General features: G+C 38.7%; 1 protein-coding gene across 2 annotated transcripts in view; it reads left to right on the top strand.

Moving 5' to 3' along the window:
• LOC126354532 (uncharacterized) overlaps positions 1-16,163 on the top strand; it is a 102,914-nt gene extending 86,751 nt beyond the window's left edge. For both annotated transcript variants that reach the window (XM_050004261.1, XM_050004262.1), the window contains 3 exons: positions 2,621-2,917; positions 3,010-3,606; positions 15,375-16,163. In XM_050004261.1, coding sequence (XP_049860218.1) covers positions 2,621-2,917; positions 3,010-3,606; positions 15,375-15,532 — 1,052 coding nt within the window. In that variant the 3' untranslated portion in view covers positions 15,533-16,163. The remainder of the gene's footprint in view (positions 1-2,620; positions 2,918-3,009; positions 3,607-15,374) is intronic.
• Positions 16,164-16,368: the final 205 nt, after the last annotated feature.

The raw sequence follows: 16,368 nt of genomic DNA, 5'->3' as shown, positions 1-16,368 counted from the left end.
ATTGTACAGGCTGGTCATACTGTGCTGACCCATTGTAGTTGTTTTTGTTAAATTTTTGCCTATTTCTTTTATATCCACTCTTGAATTTACAGCTTTTGCCATTGTCATTGTGATTGCCATCACCATATGTCTGTGTGGGTTAAGGATACCATTTGTGTTGAACTACGAATCCATTGTTTACTTGTTGGTCCATAAATGTCTGTGGCACTATCTGTGTATTAACAAGCTTGAGTTGTACTGGTCTCTCTTCATATATCAAATCTATTGAGTCCAGTATAGATAGAAAGTATCCGGTGTCGTGTTTTGGAATGGTAATGAGATTTTCCCTAATGTGAGCAGGAAGATGGCTCTTAAAATTTTCAGCATGTCTACTTGAGATACTGGGTTTATCCAGTATATGATTTAATTCAAATATTTTTTCAAAATAGCCGCTTAAACTTCCATGTTTGCTATTCACTGGAGCTGGGTTGAATACTTCACATCTGAGATGGCCTCAGAACAATATTTATCCAGAAAGGCTCTCTCAAACTGATCATAGTCATGGCAACGTTCCACCACATTCATAGCCCATAGTAGAATGTCACCTGTGTGTATCCAACAACAAATCTAATCTGGGCTTCGGTTCAGGTATGAGGTAAACCGTTTCAAAATGCTCTGAGAAAGACCACGGGGTTTGTTCTTTTCCCTTCAGAGGTTCTTTTCCCTTCAGAGGTTCTTTTCCCTTCAGAGGTTCTTTTCCCTTCAGAGGAAATCGTCAATGCCTGAGTAATCCCTCATCTGGAAGTAATGTTGATAAGCACACTGTGCTGTCTGTGACAGGCGTGTTTATGTTCACTTGGGGTGTAGTGCATGGTGGTTGCGCTTGCTTGACAGGTACAGCTGCTGGCAAGTGTTGTTGCATTCTGCAACCTTCGCTATTTGCTGTCAATGGACTAACCACGTATTGTGGGTAACCAAAGTATCTAAATTTTCTAAAAGCATGGGTTTGGTTTCTGTCAATTTTTTTTTTTTTTGGAATGTCAGACACTCGAGCAATATCAACCCGATACTCCAACTCGTTCCACACTCTCTGTAGCATATCAGGTGTAACAGTTTGGATAGCTGCTGTTATTTCTCGTTTCAAATCATCAATGGTGGCTGGGAGAGGTGGCCGAAACACCATATCCTTAACAGACCCCCATAAGAAAAAATCGCAGGGGGTAAGATCAGGGCTTCTTGGAGGCTGCCTGGCGGCCGATCCATCGCCTCGGGTTGACGTTCAGGTAGTTACGGACAGATAAGTGCCAATGTGGTGGCGCTCCATCCTGCTGAAATATAAATTGTTGTGCTTCTTGTTTGAGCTGAGGGAACAGCCAATTCTCTAACATCTCCAGATACTGTAGTCCAGTTACAGTAGCACCTTCGAAGAAAAAGGGACCAAAAACTTTATTGGCTGAAATGGCACAGAAAACATTCACCTTAGGCGAGTCATGTTCATACTGAGTTGTTTCCCGCGGATTCTCAGTGCCCCATATACAGACATTGTGACGGTTGACTTTCCCGTTAGTGTGGAAAGTTGCTTCATCACTAAACACAATCTTTGAAACGAAAGATTCATCTGTTTGCATTTGAGCAAGGATAAAATCACAGAAATCGATTATTTTAATCTTATCAGCTGCAGACAGTGCTTGAACCAATTTCAGACAATAAGGTTTCATAACTAACTTTTTTCGTAGGACTCTCCATACAGTTGATTGTGGAATTTGCAGCTCTCTGTTAGCTCTGCGAGTCAATTTTCCTGGGCTGCGAACAAATGCTTGCTGGATGCATGCTACATTTTCATCACTCGTTCTCGGCCGTCCAGAACTTTTCCCTTTGCACAAACACCCATTCTCTGTAAACTGTTTATACCAACGTTTAATACACCACCTATCAGGAGGTTTAACACCATACTTCGTTCGAAATGCACGCTGAACAACTGTCGTCGATTCACTTCTGCCATACTCAATAACACAAAAAGCTTTCCGTTGAGCGGTCACCATCTTAGCATCAACTGACGCTGACGCCTAGTCAACAGCGCCTCAAGCGAACAAATGTACAACTAAATGAAACTTTATAGCTCCCTTAATTCGCCGTCAGATAGTGCTTAGCTCTGCCTTTTGTCGTTGCAGAGTTTTAAATTCCTAAAGTTGTGGTATTCTTTTTGAATCACCCTGTATACTTAATGCTCTGAGGGGTCAGATAGATAAAAACTATTTTAAAACTTTACGCCATTAATTTTTTTGTGTTCATATAGTCACTTTTTGTGGCACTATGACCAGTTAAGTTCAGTTATTATAAGTTAAGCAGCCTGAACTACAACTATATAAATGGTCAGCATGTAGCCATAAAAACTCTTGAAACATGTAAGACATTTATTATGACTTACTGATGCATTCCAAATTGCGGTGAATTAATGAATATATATTTCACATGATAATTAACTAATTGTACCTAGCAACAAAAAAAAATGAAGATTGGATTTTCCACTGGGTTTATAACTGCTTTTCTTTGCCTGTGTGGATTGTAGACAATGTAAAATTGCTGAATATGATTTTTGTGTGTGATGTCAGTCTCCCAATGTTTTTACTGTCTTTTGCAGGTAGTACGGTATGGCATCTCAGACATCGGTTCCAGTTTACTGTAGATGACATACAGTTTCCCCTTATCTTACCAGATTTAGACCATGATGGAACTAATGAACTGCTTGCAGCTTGTGCAATTACAGAGAATCACAAAACAAATACTGCAAAGCGAAACCATTTAATACTAATATCAGGAAAGATGGGCCAGTTACTGGGACAGCCACTGATGGTCTCTGACTGTCCTAGAATAACAAATATCATTTTGGAAACAGACTGGAGAATTACTTGTACATGTGAAGAGGAAGCTGGGAAAGGTGAGCGTAGTTATTTTTAGTTGAAATTAGGATAAATATAAGCATATGCATAATTACAACTTATGCTTATGGTTTGTTTTCTCTTCTGACAGATTCTGTGCAGATTATAGCAGTGAATCAACTATATACCGAAATTACTAATCGCACATGGCACATAGATCAGAGCACATACAGAATTCAAAATTTGAAACAGCATGGCCTTCGGAGACCTCCACGGAATACTCATTTGGAAATACATGATATAGGTGACCATCACTTGACAGTGCTAAACAGTGGGAAATGCCCTGGTACATGTCAGACAGAAATAAAAATAGTTTCCAAAGGTCAAAGTAGTATTCTGTACAATTACACTGGCAAGAATATGTATGCTATGATCCCCACTGCACTTGACTTCAAGAGGCAGTCAATAGAAGGCTTTGTTCTTAAATTCTGGTTGTGGAATCATCAAAACAGAGAACTAACTGGCAACCCATTCTCCAGAATTCGTCTCAGAAGAAATGTTCCTGTTACATCAAAGAATCATTATACTGATAATATAAGTGAACATTGGTTGCATGAACGAGTTGTACTGATTACATTTAATAAAACAAGTACACACATTGTCAACACCAGTCAGAGTGAAATATTGCAGCTTTGCAACAACCAAAGTGATAGCTGTCAGCCAGATCATAAGCTACAAGAGGAATCATGTAAGCAAAATAGTCCTTTATGCACTAACCTAATCTACAGAGTATAAATTAATGTAGATCTCCTTTATAAACATGGATAATTTTTTAAGTATTAATGTAGGTACAGATTTCCAGGTATACTAAAGAGGCATTTGCTATACAGTGTAAAATGAAATGTCTGAGAAGCATCCTCTACTATAACTTTATCTTGTACTAAGATAGTCTCTATAATGTAAAATACAGTTCATTGTCTGGTAACTTCATGCAACAAGACCATAGGTGTCAGAATTACAAGCCTTGCCTTTTAAGTTATACAGACAATCATTAAATGGTATATTTGAGACTTGACATTAGTGTTGTAATATTTTCTATTATTTAAACAGTGGGAACTCAAAAACGTGCCAAGTACTTTATTGACAGTGAATATTTAAAGCAATAGTGTTGCGAAAAAATGGAAATTTCAGGTGAAAGTTTGTGTTGGTTGATTCATTGTGATTGTCATGAAGGTCCAACTCTATTACATCTTGAACTGGTTTGTTATACTTGCGGTATTATTTACAATTAGTTTGCAGTATTTCATCCTGATCATACTTCTGTTAGCAGTGATTTTTTTGTGAAGATTGACCAAAAGCAGATATTGTGCCAGAAGACATTGATGCTACACACATCATTATTGATGAGGGCTGACATGTAACTTATCTTGAGATAGAGACATTGTTAGGCATATCTTAAGTTGCTGCACATTAGATTTTAACATCAGATGCTTATTTTGAGCCAAAATTAAGCAACAATCAAAAGTTTTGTGTTCCAAGATGAATCAAAAGTAACAAAAGTTATTCATTTGCAAATAACTTACAAGAAAACTATTGCTTGTTTCTTTGGTTAAACTGGACTTGTTATGACTAAATAGTACCAGCAATTTGTTTGCCACAAGTCATCCATGAAATCAGAAGAAGCAACCAAAACTCCTGACTCATTCTTTTCATGAAAAAGCCAGCTGTCACACACAATATCAAACAATTGATTATTTGATGAAGAAAACATTGACTCACTGTCTCATTGCCCATGCATATCTGATTTATTGCTCAGTGACTTCTTTCTGTTTTCTTATCTCAAACAGAAAATTCATGCATAGCAATTTTCATCAGCTGGAAAAGCAATTAAATGCTGACAAAAGCATGACCACAGTGAAGTTCTGTAAACTAATTTTAAGTAGTCTTTTCTGTAGGTGATTGATTACCAAGAATTAAACAAAGTGATTTGGGGCATTGTTGTCTAGTTTAACCTTAATAAAAAATGTGACAAATCATACAGTAAAAAATTTCACTTTTTTTTTCCCACAACACTTTTTCTTCAGACTCTCATTGTAAGTCAATATTCGTGCAGTTTCTGATCATAGATCATGGTTTTGGTCAGTCTTAGTTCATTTTAGGTGTATGTAGTGAGAGATCACATTTAAATTATCATGAAGAATTTATAGCTCTGAATTGTAATACTGTATTTCTTTATTGCTATAAAAACATTGTGAAAAATCATGTCACACTGGCACATTTACAATGGCAACATTCATATTACACATTTATAAAATCTTGCAGTTCGGTCTCCCTTTCTATTTGATAGATGTCAATGCCACTGTATATAATTACAACATTTTCTTTTTAACTGGCTTGTTTCTGCAATAATATTTTCTATTACAACATTTCTCCCCCCCTCCCCCCCTCCACCCCCCCCCCCCTCGATGAAACATGGATGTTGCGGTCAGTGGGTTAGCTTGTGTGCCTCAGCGATACAGATAGCCATACCATAGGTGCAACCACAATCAAGGGGTATCTGTTGAGAGGCCAAACGGACATGTGATTCCTGAAAAGCAGCAGCAGCCTTTTCAGTAGTTGCCGGGGCAATAGTCTGGATGATTCACTGATCTGGTCTTGTAACATAAACCAAAACAGCCTTAATATGCTGGCACTGTGAACAACTGAAAGCAGGTGGAAATTACAGCCATAATTTTTCCCAAGTGCATGCAGCCTTACTGTGTGGTTAAATGATGATGGCATCCTCTTGAGTAAAATATTCCAGAGGTAAAATGGTCACCCATATGGATCTCCAGGCAGGGTCTACTCAGGATGATGTCGACATCAGAAGAAACATAACCAGCAGTCTACAGATCAGAGTGTGGAATGTTAGAGCCCTTAATCAGGCTGGTAGGTTAGAAAATTTACAAAGGAAAATGGATGGATAGAAGTTAGGTATAGTGGGAATTTGTGAAGCTCAGTGGCAGGAAAAACAGCCCTTTTGGTCAGGTGAATGCAGGGTTATAAATCTAACATCAAATAGGGGTAATGCAAGAATGAGTTTAATAATGACAAAGAAAATAAGAATGTGGGTAAGATATTACGAACAGAATAGTGGATGCATTATCGTAGAGAAGATAGGCACGAAGCCCATCCTTCCACAAAAGTACAAGTTTATATGCCAACTAGCTCTGCAGATGATGGAGAGATTCAAGAAATGTATGATGAGATGAAAGAAATTATTGGTATAGTTAAAGAAGATGAAAATTTATTTGTGACAGGGGACTGGAATTCGATAGTAGGAAAGGGAAGAGAAGGAAAGATAATTAGTGAATGTGGACTCGGGGGGATAGGATTGAAAAAGGAAGCTGCCTGGTAGAATTTTGCACAGAGCATAATTTAATCATCACTAAAACTTGGTTTAAGACTCATAAAGGAGGTTGTATACGTGAAAGAGACATGGAGATACCAGATTTCAGAATGATTATAGAATGGTTAGGCAGAGACTTAGGAACCAGATTTTATATTGAAAGCCATTTCCAGGAGCAGATATGGACTCTGACCTCAATTTATTGGTTATGAACTGTAGATTAATATTGAAGAAATTGGAAAAAGGTAGCAGATTAAAGAGATGAGACCTGGATAAGTTGAAAAGAACCAGAGGATAGCTGACTAGACAGGGGAAGAAGATGAAATAGTCAAGGCATCAGAGTATCAAATTGGTAAAAAGAGGAGGCCTAATACAAACCTGGGCTAAAACAAGAGATGTTGAATTTAATTGATGAAAGAAGAAAGTTAAAAAAATGCAGCAAATGAAGCAGCCAAAAGGGAATACAAACATTGAGAAAAACAGATTGACTGGAACTGCAAAATGACTAAGTACGATTGGCTAGATGGCAAATGTAAGAGTTTAGAAGCATACGAGGTGTGTTCAAAAAGTAAGGTGACTTTATGTTTTATGAAAAAATATTTATTTATTCATCAATATTTGTGTTGTCCTCTTGAAAGTAATCCCACTCACATACAATACACTTCTACCAATGCTCCTTCCAATCCTCAAAGTACTTCTCATAAGCTCTTTTTGCTACAGCCTTGAGTACTTCTGGTGATGCAGTTTTTATTTCCTCAATTGTTGAAAATCTTCATCCTTTCATATGCCTCTTTAGTTTTGGGAACAGGAAAAAGTCGCAGGGTCCAAATCCAGTGAATATGGTGTCTGTGTCATGATTTTCATGTTGTTTTCGGCCAAAAAAATCTCTTGCAAGCAATGATGAATGAGCATGAGCATTTTTCCACAATTCCATATGTTTTTTTTTCGTATTGCTTCTGTCAAACAGCACATTACATCAAGGTATTATTCCTTAATAACCATACGACCTTGAGGCAAAAATTCATGATGCACTATGCCACGGTAATTGAAAAAAACAGTGAGCAAAACTTTGACATTTGATCGAACTTGATGTGCATTTTTCAGTCTTGGCTCTCCGAGATGCTTCCATTGGGATGATTGGGCTTTGGTTTCAACATCATAACCGTAAACCCATGTTTTGTCACCAGATGTAACCCTTTTGAACAAATCAGGATCATCATTGACACCATTCAAGTTCATGCAATGGTTGTTCTGCTCAAAATTGAGAAGTTCTGGAACAGACTTCGCTGACACACATCTCAGGCCCAAAACATAAAAAAAAAAATTGCACCACATGAGCCAACCAATAAGCCAACATCCTCAGAAACTTCTCTTACAGTAATTCAATTATTTTCCAGAACAATTTTCTTCACAGCTTTGATGTTCTCAACTGTTGTTGATGTGCTGCTGTGTCCAGAGCGAGGTTTGTCATTGGCATCTTCTCAGCCAACTTGATAGAGCTCATACCACTTGTAATTTTTTTATTATTTATAGCAGACTCACTGTATGCCACTGTCAACATTTCAAGCACTGTATTCCATTTTTAATTCTTTGCAAGGGTTCAACCCTTGTTCACTAAAGTACGAGCAGCCCTTAGCGGCTCGCCATCTTACTTACATGACATCACCTTTCCGGCTTAGATCTTTTTTAATATGTGACTTGTAAGTCCTGCATCTTTTTCCAGTCAGTACAAACTTTAATTTTATTAATGTATTATATACTTAATATGTTTTAGAACAGTTAGTCTAATTCTGAAGACGACGCTCATAGTAGCGTCGAAACCTGGTCAATTTTGACTTAATATTTGAGACCGAGGGCTTATTTGTTCTAATACAAAAAATGAAGATTGATAACAGAATGTACATTGCCTGTGCAATTTGAAAAGTCAACTTAGTTTTTGAACAGCCCTCGTATTTCACCAGGGGATAGATACGTACCACCTACAGGAAAATTAAAGATGCCTTTGGGGGAAAAGAGAAGCAGCTATAAGAATACCAAGAGCTCAGATGGAAAACCAGTCCTAAGCAAAGAATGGAAATCTGAAAGGTGGAACGAGTATGCAGTGTGTCTATACAAGGGAGATGGGCTTGAAGACAATATTATATGAAGAGAAGTGGTTGTAGATGAAGATGAGATGGGAGATATGATACTGTGAGAAGAATTTAACAGAGTTCTGAAAGACCTAAGGCGAAACAAGGCCCCAGTAGTAGATGATATTCTGTCAGAGCTACTGACAGCTTTGGGAGGGCCAGTCATGACAAAACTCTTCCATCTGATGTACAAAATGTACAAGACAAGTGAAATAACCTCAGACTTTAAGAAGAAAGTAATAATTTCAATTCCAAAGAAAGCAGATACTGACAGGTGTGAATATTACAGAACTATGGGTTTAATAATGGAAAAATTGTTAGAAGCTGACCTCAGGGAAGATTAGTTTGGATTCCAGAGAAATTTAGGAACATGCAAGGCAATAATAACCCTATGATTTATCTTAGAAGATAGGTTAAGGAAAGGCAAACCTACATTTGGAGCATTTGTAGTCTTAGAGAAAACTTTTGACAATCTTGACTGGAATACTCTCTTTCAAATTATGAAGGTGGCAGGGGTAAAATACAGGGAGCGAAAGACTATTTACAATTTGTACAGAAATCAGATGGCAGCTATAAGAGTCAAGGGGCACGAAAGGGAAGCAGTGGTTGGTAAGGGCGTGAGACAGGGATGTTGCCTATTCCCAGTGTTACTCAAGCTGTATATTGAACAAATAGTAAAGGAAATCAAAGAACAATTTGAAATAGGTATAAAAGTTGAGAGAGAAGAAATAAAAATTGTAATTTTGTCAGAGACAGTAAAGGACTTGGAAGAACAGGTGAACAGAATGGACAGAGTCTTGAAAGGAGGATATAAGATGAACATCAACAAGAGCAAAACAAGGCTAATGGAATGTAGTCAAATTGAGCTGGATGGTGCTAGGGAAATTAGATTAGAAATTGAGACACTTAAAGTATTAGATGAATTTGCTGTTTGGGCAGCAAAATAACTGATGATGAACAAAGTAGATAGCATATAAAATGTAGACTAGCAATGGCAAGCAAAGTGTTTTTGAAGAAGAGAATTGAATATAGACTTAATTATATGGAAGTCATTTCTGAAGCTAATCGTCTGGAGTGTAGCCATGTGTAGAAGTGAAACATGGGATGATAAACAGTTTAGACAAGAAGAGAATAGAAGCTTCTGAAATGTGGTGATACAGAACAATACTGAACTTTAGATGGGTAGGTCACATAACTGATTAGGAGGTACTGAACAGACTGGAATTGGAGAGACAAGAAATTTGTGGCACAACTTGACCAAAAGAAGGATTCAGTTGATAGGACACACTCTGAAGACATCAAGGGGGTCACTAGTTTACTACTGGAGGGAATTGTGGCGCAGGGGGGGGGGGGGAGTTCAGGGGGGGTTACAATCACAGATGGAGACTAAGAGATGAATACAGCAAACAGATTCAGAAGGATGTTGGTTGCAGTAGTTATTTGGAAATGAAGAGGCTCACACAGGATAGTGTAGCATGGAGAGATGCGTCAAACCAGTCTTTGGACTCAAGGCTGCAACAACAACATTTAATGGGGCACCAGGTTTAGCTTTTGTAAATACTAAATGCTTTGTCCAGACATTTTCATGGATGGGTACAGATAGGTATTTTCCATTATTGTTGGCATAAAGTAGGAGCATTTTCTTCCCATCAGAATTTTCCTATTTGAAACTTTACCACATGCTTTCTTGTTGCACTTTATATCTCCTGTGCTGGTGGTTTCATCACAGATTCTTGTACCAGAAGCTGACTTAATGATTATCACTGGAGATATACTTAAAGCTATGCTTCGTTATACATTTTATTTGGCACATGCCGTGTTTTCCGAAAAGAATGACCATTAACAACTATGCTGTTTTGGGTTAGGCAGTGTTTATGATAGGTTCTATCAAATTCTTTCCAACTCTTTATATTTTGTCACAAATTCTTGAAATTTGAAGTTGATTGTCACTATATTTTCTGTTAAGCACTTATTTTTCTTTTTGGCTGTGGTGTGTTCCTTATTTAATTATTCACAGCACTCATACACCCAAGGATCCAGGTGATAGTAGATTAAGGATGGTGGAGAGGCATTAAAGAAAGTGGTTCATGTACTTGATGCAAGAAATTAGGCTCCAAATAATGGGTTGGAGGTATTGGTCAGCTAAAGTTGAAATGTTTTCCATGGGATTACAGTAGCCTAATACAATTAGGTGCCACTTGTGTGGTGTTCCATAGGCACCTTTGTACCCTGCCATCAGCATGTGGAAATGTGCACCACTACTCATGGGTCCAGACTACATTTGACTAAGAGGAATAACAGCTTCTGTATTTCCATAATGAGTTAGCATTTCTAATACTGTTTTGTTATCCAACATTTAAATGGTAAGTGATTTGCTGAACTGTTGTCCCTCTGTTCTTTATTACAAGCAGTGACTGTCAGTGGTGCCTGTTGTCGTAACGTGTTGACCATGGTAATTTACTTCGGCAGAGATTGCTTTCCCTTAATTGTAATAATCTAATAATCATATGAGGGTAAGTCAATTATTATCTGCATAGTAGTTATAAAATTTTATTGTAATCAAATAGGAAACTTAAAAGAACATCATTTTTCAACATAGTCTCCTTGCATTTCAACATACTTGGTCCATTGTTGTACAAGCTTCCTGATGTCCTCATAAAAGAAGGTTCTCGGTTGAGCTGCTAGCCAGGAATGCACTACTTCTTTCACTCCTTCGTCCAAGGCAAATCGACAGCCCTTTAATGCCATTCTAAGTGCACCAAACAAGTGATAGTCAGAAGGGGCAAGATCAGGACTATATGGAGGATGATCCGGTACTTCAAAGTTGAGTTATTGGAGTGTTTCAGCAGTGTGGGCAGCAGTATGCAAACAGGCATTTTCATGCATCAACACAACACCTTTTGACAGCAATCCTCGGTATTTGCTTCGAATTGCAGGCTTTAGCCTGGCAGTAAGCATCTCACTGTAACATACACTGTTCATTGTTGTGCCCCTTTCCCCATAATGTTCCAGTACTGGACCTTGTGTGTCCCAAAAAACCATAAGCATCAGTTTTCCTGCAGATGGTTGGGTCTTGAACTTTTTCTTGCACAGCAAATTTGGATGTTTCCATTCCATACTCTGCCGTTTACTCTGTGGATCATAATGATGGATCCATGTTTCATCATCAGTAATGATCCTGTCTAAGAAGTTGTCCTCTTCCTTACCATAGCGATCCAAATGTTTTTTGCAAATGTCCAAGTGCATTTGTTTATGCAACTATGTAATACGCCTTCTGACCACAAAAAACAGATCATTGAATGTTGCTCATCTTTGGTGCAAATAGACAGCAGAGCAGCCATAATCAACAGCACGGCAATGATAACAAAACTAACCCAGCAGCTTGAAAATTGCAAAGATATGACAACAAATAGACGAAGCATGTGTCATCATCATAAAATGACAGTACTACCAAAATAAACAAAAATATAACTAAGTTGTGAATAATAATTGAGTTACCATCATATTACTTTGTTGATGTTGTGGCATGTGAAAACACCAGTGCATACACAGCCTCAGAAGATGAAGTGTCCCATATGTTGAGCATTCACTATCTGTCCATGATAAAATGTACGCTGATTTGTGTCTTGCCCATCCTGCTCTCACTATGATGCCAGTGGCTGGTACAACATTTTGATTGTGTGTCATGCTAAGTATTCCATTCACCAAGATGACTATTTTGCCCCCTCTATCATATCAGCTATTCCAGTGCAAATATTAATGACTGTACACCATACAGTTAACCAATATTTTTAATTAAATTAATATGGTACTGGAAAATCCCGACTTGAATATAAATAATGGAAGAAGTGAAAAGAAAAATTAGAGCTTACCATCCCATTGACAGTGAGGTCATTAGAAACAAAGCACGAGCTCAGTTTCCAAAAGATGGGAAATGAAATCAGCTGTGCACTTTCAAAAAGGATGATTTAGGGTAATCATGGATAACCTAAACGTGAGTGATTGGACAGGGATTTGAACAGTCATCCTCCCAAATAAAAATCCATTGTGCTAACCACTGTGCTACCCCACTTGGTGGAAAAAAGTGAAGATAATCACTCACCAAGTAGTTAGGGCATTGGGCAACTGATAGCTTCAAATGTTTGATGTTGTTGCTATACTTTTGGAAACTATTCTTTCTCAGACTTAAACAACAACATATGCACATACACACCAATGGCTTCATTGTCCAGATACTACACTGTGTTGAAGCTGAATCCTGACCTGGGCCAGGAAGTGGGTCTGATGGAGTGGGTGAGAGGAAATGGGAGGAGGAGGGGGAAGTGTGGAGGTGGGAGGGAAAGAAAGCCAGATACCTAGGAAGAAGAGACAGCAAGAGCATGGAGTAGGCATGTGGGACCAGTTTCAGTTAAAATATTCATGAGTGACACACAGTGAAGTGGAGAAGCAGGTTGGGAGTGGAGGGAGGGAGAAAAGAGCAGAAGGAAGACTGCAAGAGGTCAGCGTGGTGTACATTAATGTAATGAAGTAGGATGCATAGTGGCAGGGACAGAGGTGGGCATGGAGAGGGGCTAGCAAGTATTGAAGTTATGACGACTGCTGGTTCGAAGGATGTGTCACAGTAATTATTCCCATATACATAATTCAGAGAACCAGATGGCATGGGCTATGAAGCTTCCATCATCACCTCCCATCGTTCCCACTGTATTACCGCTTACCTATATGCTTGTCAGTGTCGAAGAACCTTCCTCTTCAATAACAAGCCGTTCCTCTTATTCCTTTGTGCCCTTGCTTTCCTAACATCTTACAAACTCCAAACCCACTACCTCATTCGTTGTACAGCAGACCATCTATATCTTTATTCACAATGCCTACTCCTATGATAGAAAGATATTCAAAGTAGCTCACAGTACAATTGTGGCACCATCATATCCCATCCAGTTAATTGATCATCCAGAGAAAATCTTCATAGCTACCTACTAAGCTCCCATACCCCTTTTACTGGTTCAGATTCATTGAAGATATCTTCAGGAAATGGGCTCAGAGCCAAGATACAGTCTTTTCTTATTTACTTTTCCCAACCTACCTACTGGCCCAACACATTTAATTTATTTTTCTTTAAATGATTTCTCAGCTGTGGCATCAATACTGATTTCAGAGCCTCATTTTACCACTGCTATATATTTCATAATTCAGTCAAATTTCTGGGTGATGTGACTACCTCCAAATGAGATGTCTCTGACAAAGGGACAGATGAACTTTCTGTTTAGTCCCTTAACCTTCAGCCAAGCTTCCTATCCATTTTATCTGATCCTCTTTTTCTCAGCGTACCACATTCCTGAACATTGATCTCCACCTCTCCTGTGACTCCGTAAGAATGTGCATATAAAGCTCACTAACCATTGAGAGGACTTCCACTTAAATAGTTACTAGCCTTGGTACACTAAAAAATCTGTTACATATAATAGACACCTGTGGACAGCACACTTTTAGTAATGAATGATCTCTTGCCCATCTTGCTGATGGTCTTACGAAGGTCTTCACAGACAAGCGCTATCCTCCAAACGTAGTCCACAAACATATACCCCTTGACATACCCACAGATGCCCTTAATTCTCCAAGCACACCTTTGTTCCCCTCTCACCTGCCCCCCACCCCATACCAACTGGAAAGGACCACCTATCTAATTACTTAATATCACCACAAGACTGGAACTACTCACCCATATCCTCTACCTTGCATTGTGCCCTGAAATGAGGATTATCCTTCCCAAAACCTGTGCAGCCTCTCCCAAGATGGTATTCTGCCACCCACTCAATCTATGAAATATCCTAACCCATCCTTATGCCAAACCTATTCCCATATTTCACATACCTGGGGAACACCCTGGTACAAGACCTATGCTTTGCAGCCACCGAGTATATATTATTCCAGTCCCATCAGAGGCATATTCTACTCTCCCGTGAAAACAGTCATGTCACTTATCAATTGTGCTGTAACTTCTGCACAGACTTTTTGTGATCATCATCATCATCATCATCATCAGTCAGCTGTCCACCTAAATAATGGCTACTGCCAAACTCTGCATAACAGCAGAGTCTATCACCTAGTGGCAGAAAATATTGATGAAAACAACATTTTGAACCTGAATGGTTACTTCATCACCCTGCTACCTTGATCATTTGATCCCAAAATACCCCTGACCCCAAGTATTGATATCTTCTGTCCCACATCCACCTCCACTCTTGTCCTTACATCTTCTCACTTAATTGCATTAATTAACAGCTCGTAGTGCAGTCTGCCAGCTTCTCTGGTGTACATAGGTGTCCTTGCCCCACACTGACCTCCACTCCAGTCATTATGCTTTTTCACTTAATTTCATTAATCAGCAGGCGATAGCCCAGTCTCCCTATTCCTCTGTTCTACATCCCTCCTTTCTCAATCCACCTCCCACTTTATCAATTGCCACATGCGACTGCCGTTGCTGGTGCCAGTGTGGACTCACTGATGCCACCCTTGTTGCCTCTCCCTCCCAGCTGTCAGTCTGTCTTATTTTCACACCGAGCGAGGTGGCGCAGTGGTTAGCACACTGGACTCGCATTCGGGAGGACAACAGTTCAATTCCATCTCCGGCCATCCTGATTTAGGTTTTCCGTGATTTCCCTAAAACTTTTCAGGCAAATGCCGGGATGGTTCCTTTGAAAGGGCATGGCCGATTTCCTTCCCAATCCTTCCCTAACCCGAACTTGCGCTCCGTCTCTAATGACCTCGTTGTCGACGGGAAGTTAAACACTAACCACCACCACCATCTTATTTTCACTCCGCCCCATCGTTTTTCTCCACTCACCCATTCCATTATATGTGGGTTGCAATGTTGCCAATTACTTGCCATAATTTCATAGAGTAGTGGTCGGGGGGGGGGGGGGGGGGGTGTTACTGGTAGCAGAGTAAAGATATAACACTTAGAGTTTACTGATGGCATATTATTTCTCTTTTCAGTGTTGGTTGCCGATCTGGATGGTGATGGTTCCCACGAGCTGATATCATATCTTTCAACATTCAGTGACGGGCAGTCTCCAGGAAATCTCCAATCTCACATTCGTGTAATACGACTTGAAGCTGAATTGCCAAAGCTATATGAAGAAGTTGTGCACTAGCACCACTAGCACTGGATGCAGTAGGGTTAATTTTTCAGTTATAAATGTGTTGTTTGTGATTTAACACACAAAATAATGAAATGGTGTGTTTACACTTGAGTGGAGAAATGTGAATTTTTATGTGTGGGCTACTAGCTACCATCTTATAATTGCAAATGTTTTACACAGGTCATGCATTTGCTTGACATGTCATTCATTATCAGTATGTTTGAAAATTTGAAGAGAAAGGATATCTATTGTGTGTTTTTTTCATTACTTTATTGGAGAGTGATCATGCACACTATGTAGTGCAACGAAAGTAAAGAACTATAATAATAATAATAATTTTTATTATTGTTATTTTCCACTAGTCACTGATTTTATGGCAGCTCTTGATCTTTAAAAGATGTACAAACATTGAATAGTTTCTTCATTCATTCTAATGTGTGTTTTTAATTTATTATTTTATTTAGGTAATGTACTATGTGTTTCCATGTATGCAGTTTAAGCAGCCAATGCAACAGTCCCAAATATGATAACTAGTTTTGTATTCTGTCCCCTCTTTTGATAATATTTCATTTTCAGCACTGTAGAATCTGTGTGCAAAAAAAAAATGAAAGTCATTACATTAAAAGCTTTCCTTTGAAGTTAATGGATTTTATAATATAATTTGATTCTGAGCAGAAAAAAAATTAATCAATTGGGTAACTTTTTGCTTAAAGAATAGAAATGTGTGGCAGGGTACATTACAGCACATCATTAAAAAAGGTGTTACAGTTCATGGGTAACCAGGTAAGTTTTATATCCTCGGTATTATATTAGCAATAATGTTATATGTAGGTTGGATTGTTGCCAAC

Source organism: Schistocerca gregaria, chromosome 3, assembly GCF_023897955.1.
Source record: "Schistocerca gregaria isolate iqSchGreg1 chromosome 3, iqSchGreg1.2, whole genome shotgun sequence".
Classification (NCBI taxonomy): Eukaryota; Metazoa; Arthropoda; class Insecta; order Orthoptera; family Acrididae; genus Schistocerca; species Schistocerca gregaria.
This window is presented reverse-complemented; position numbering and strand designations above follow the sequence as displayed.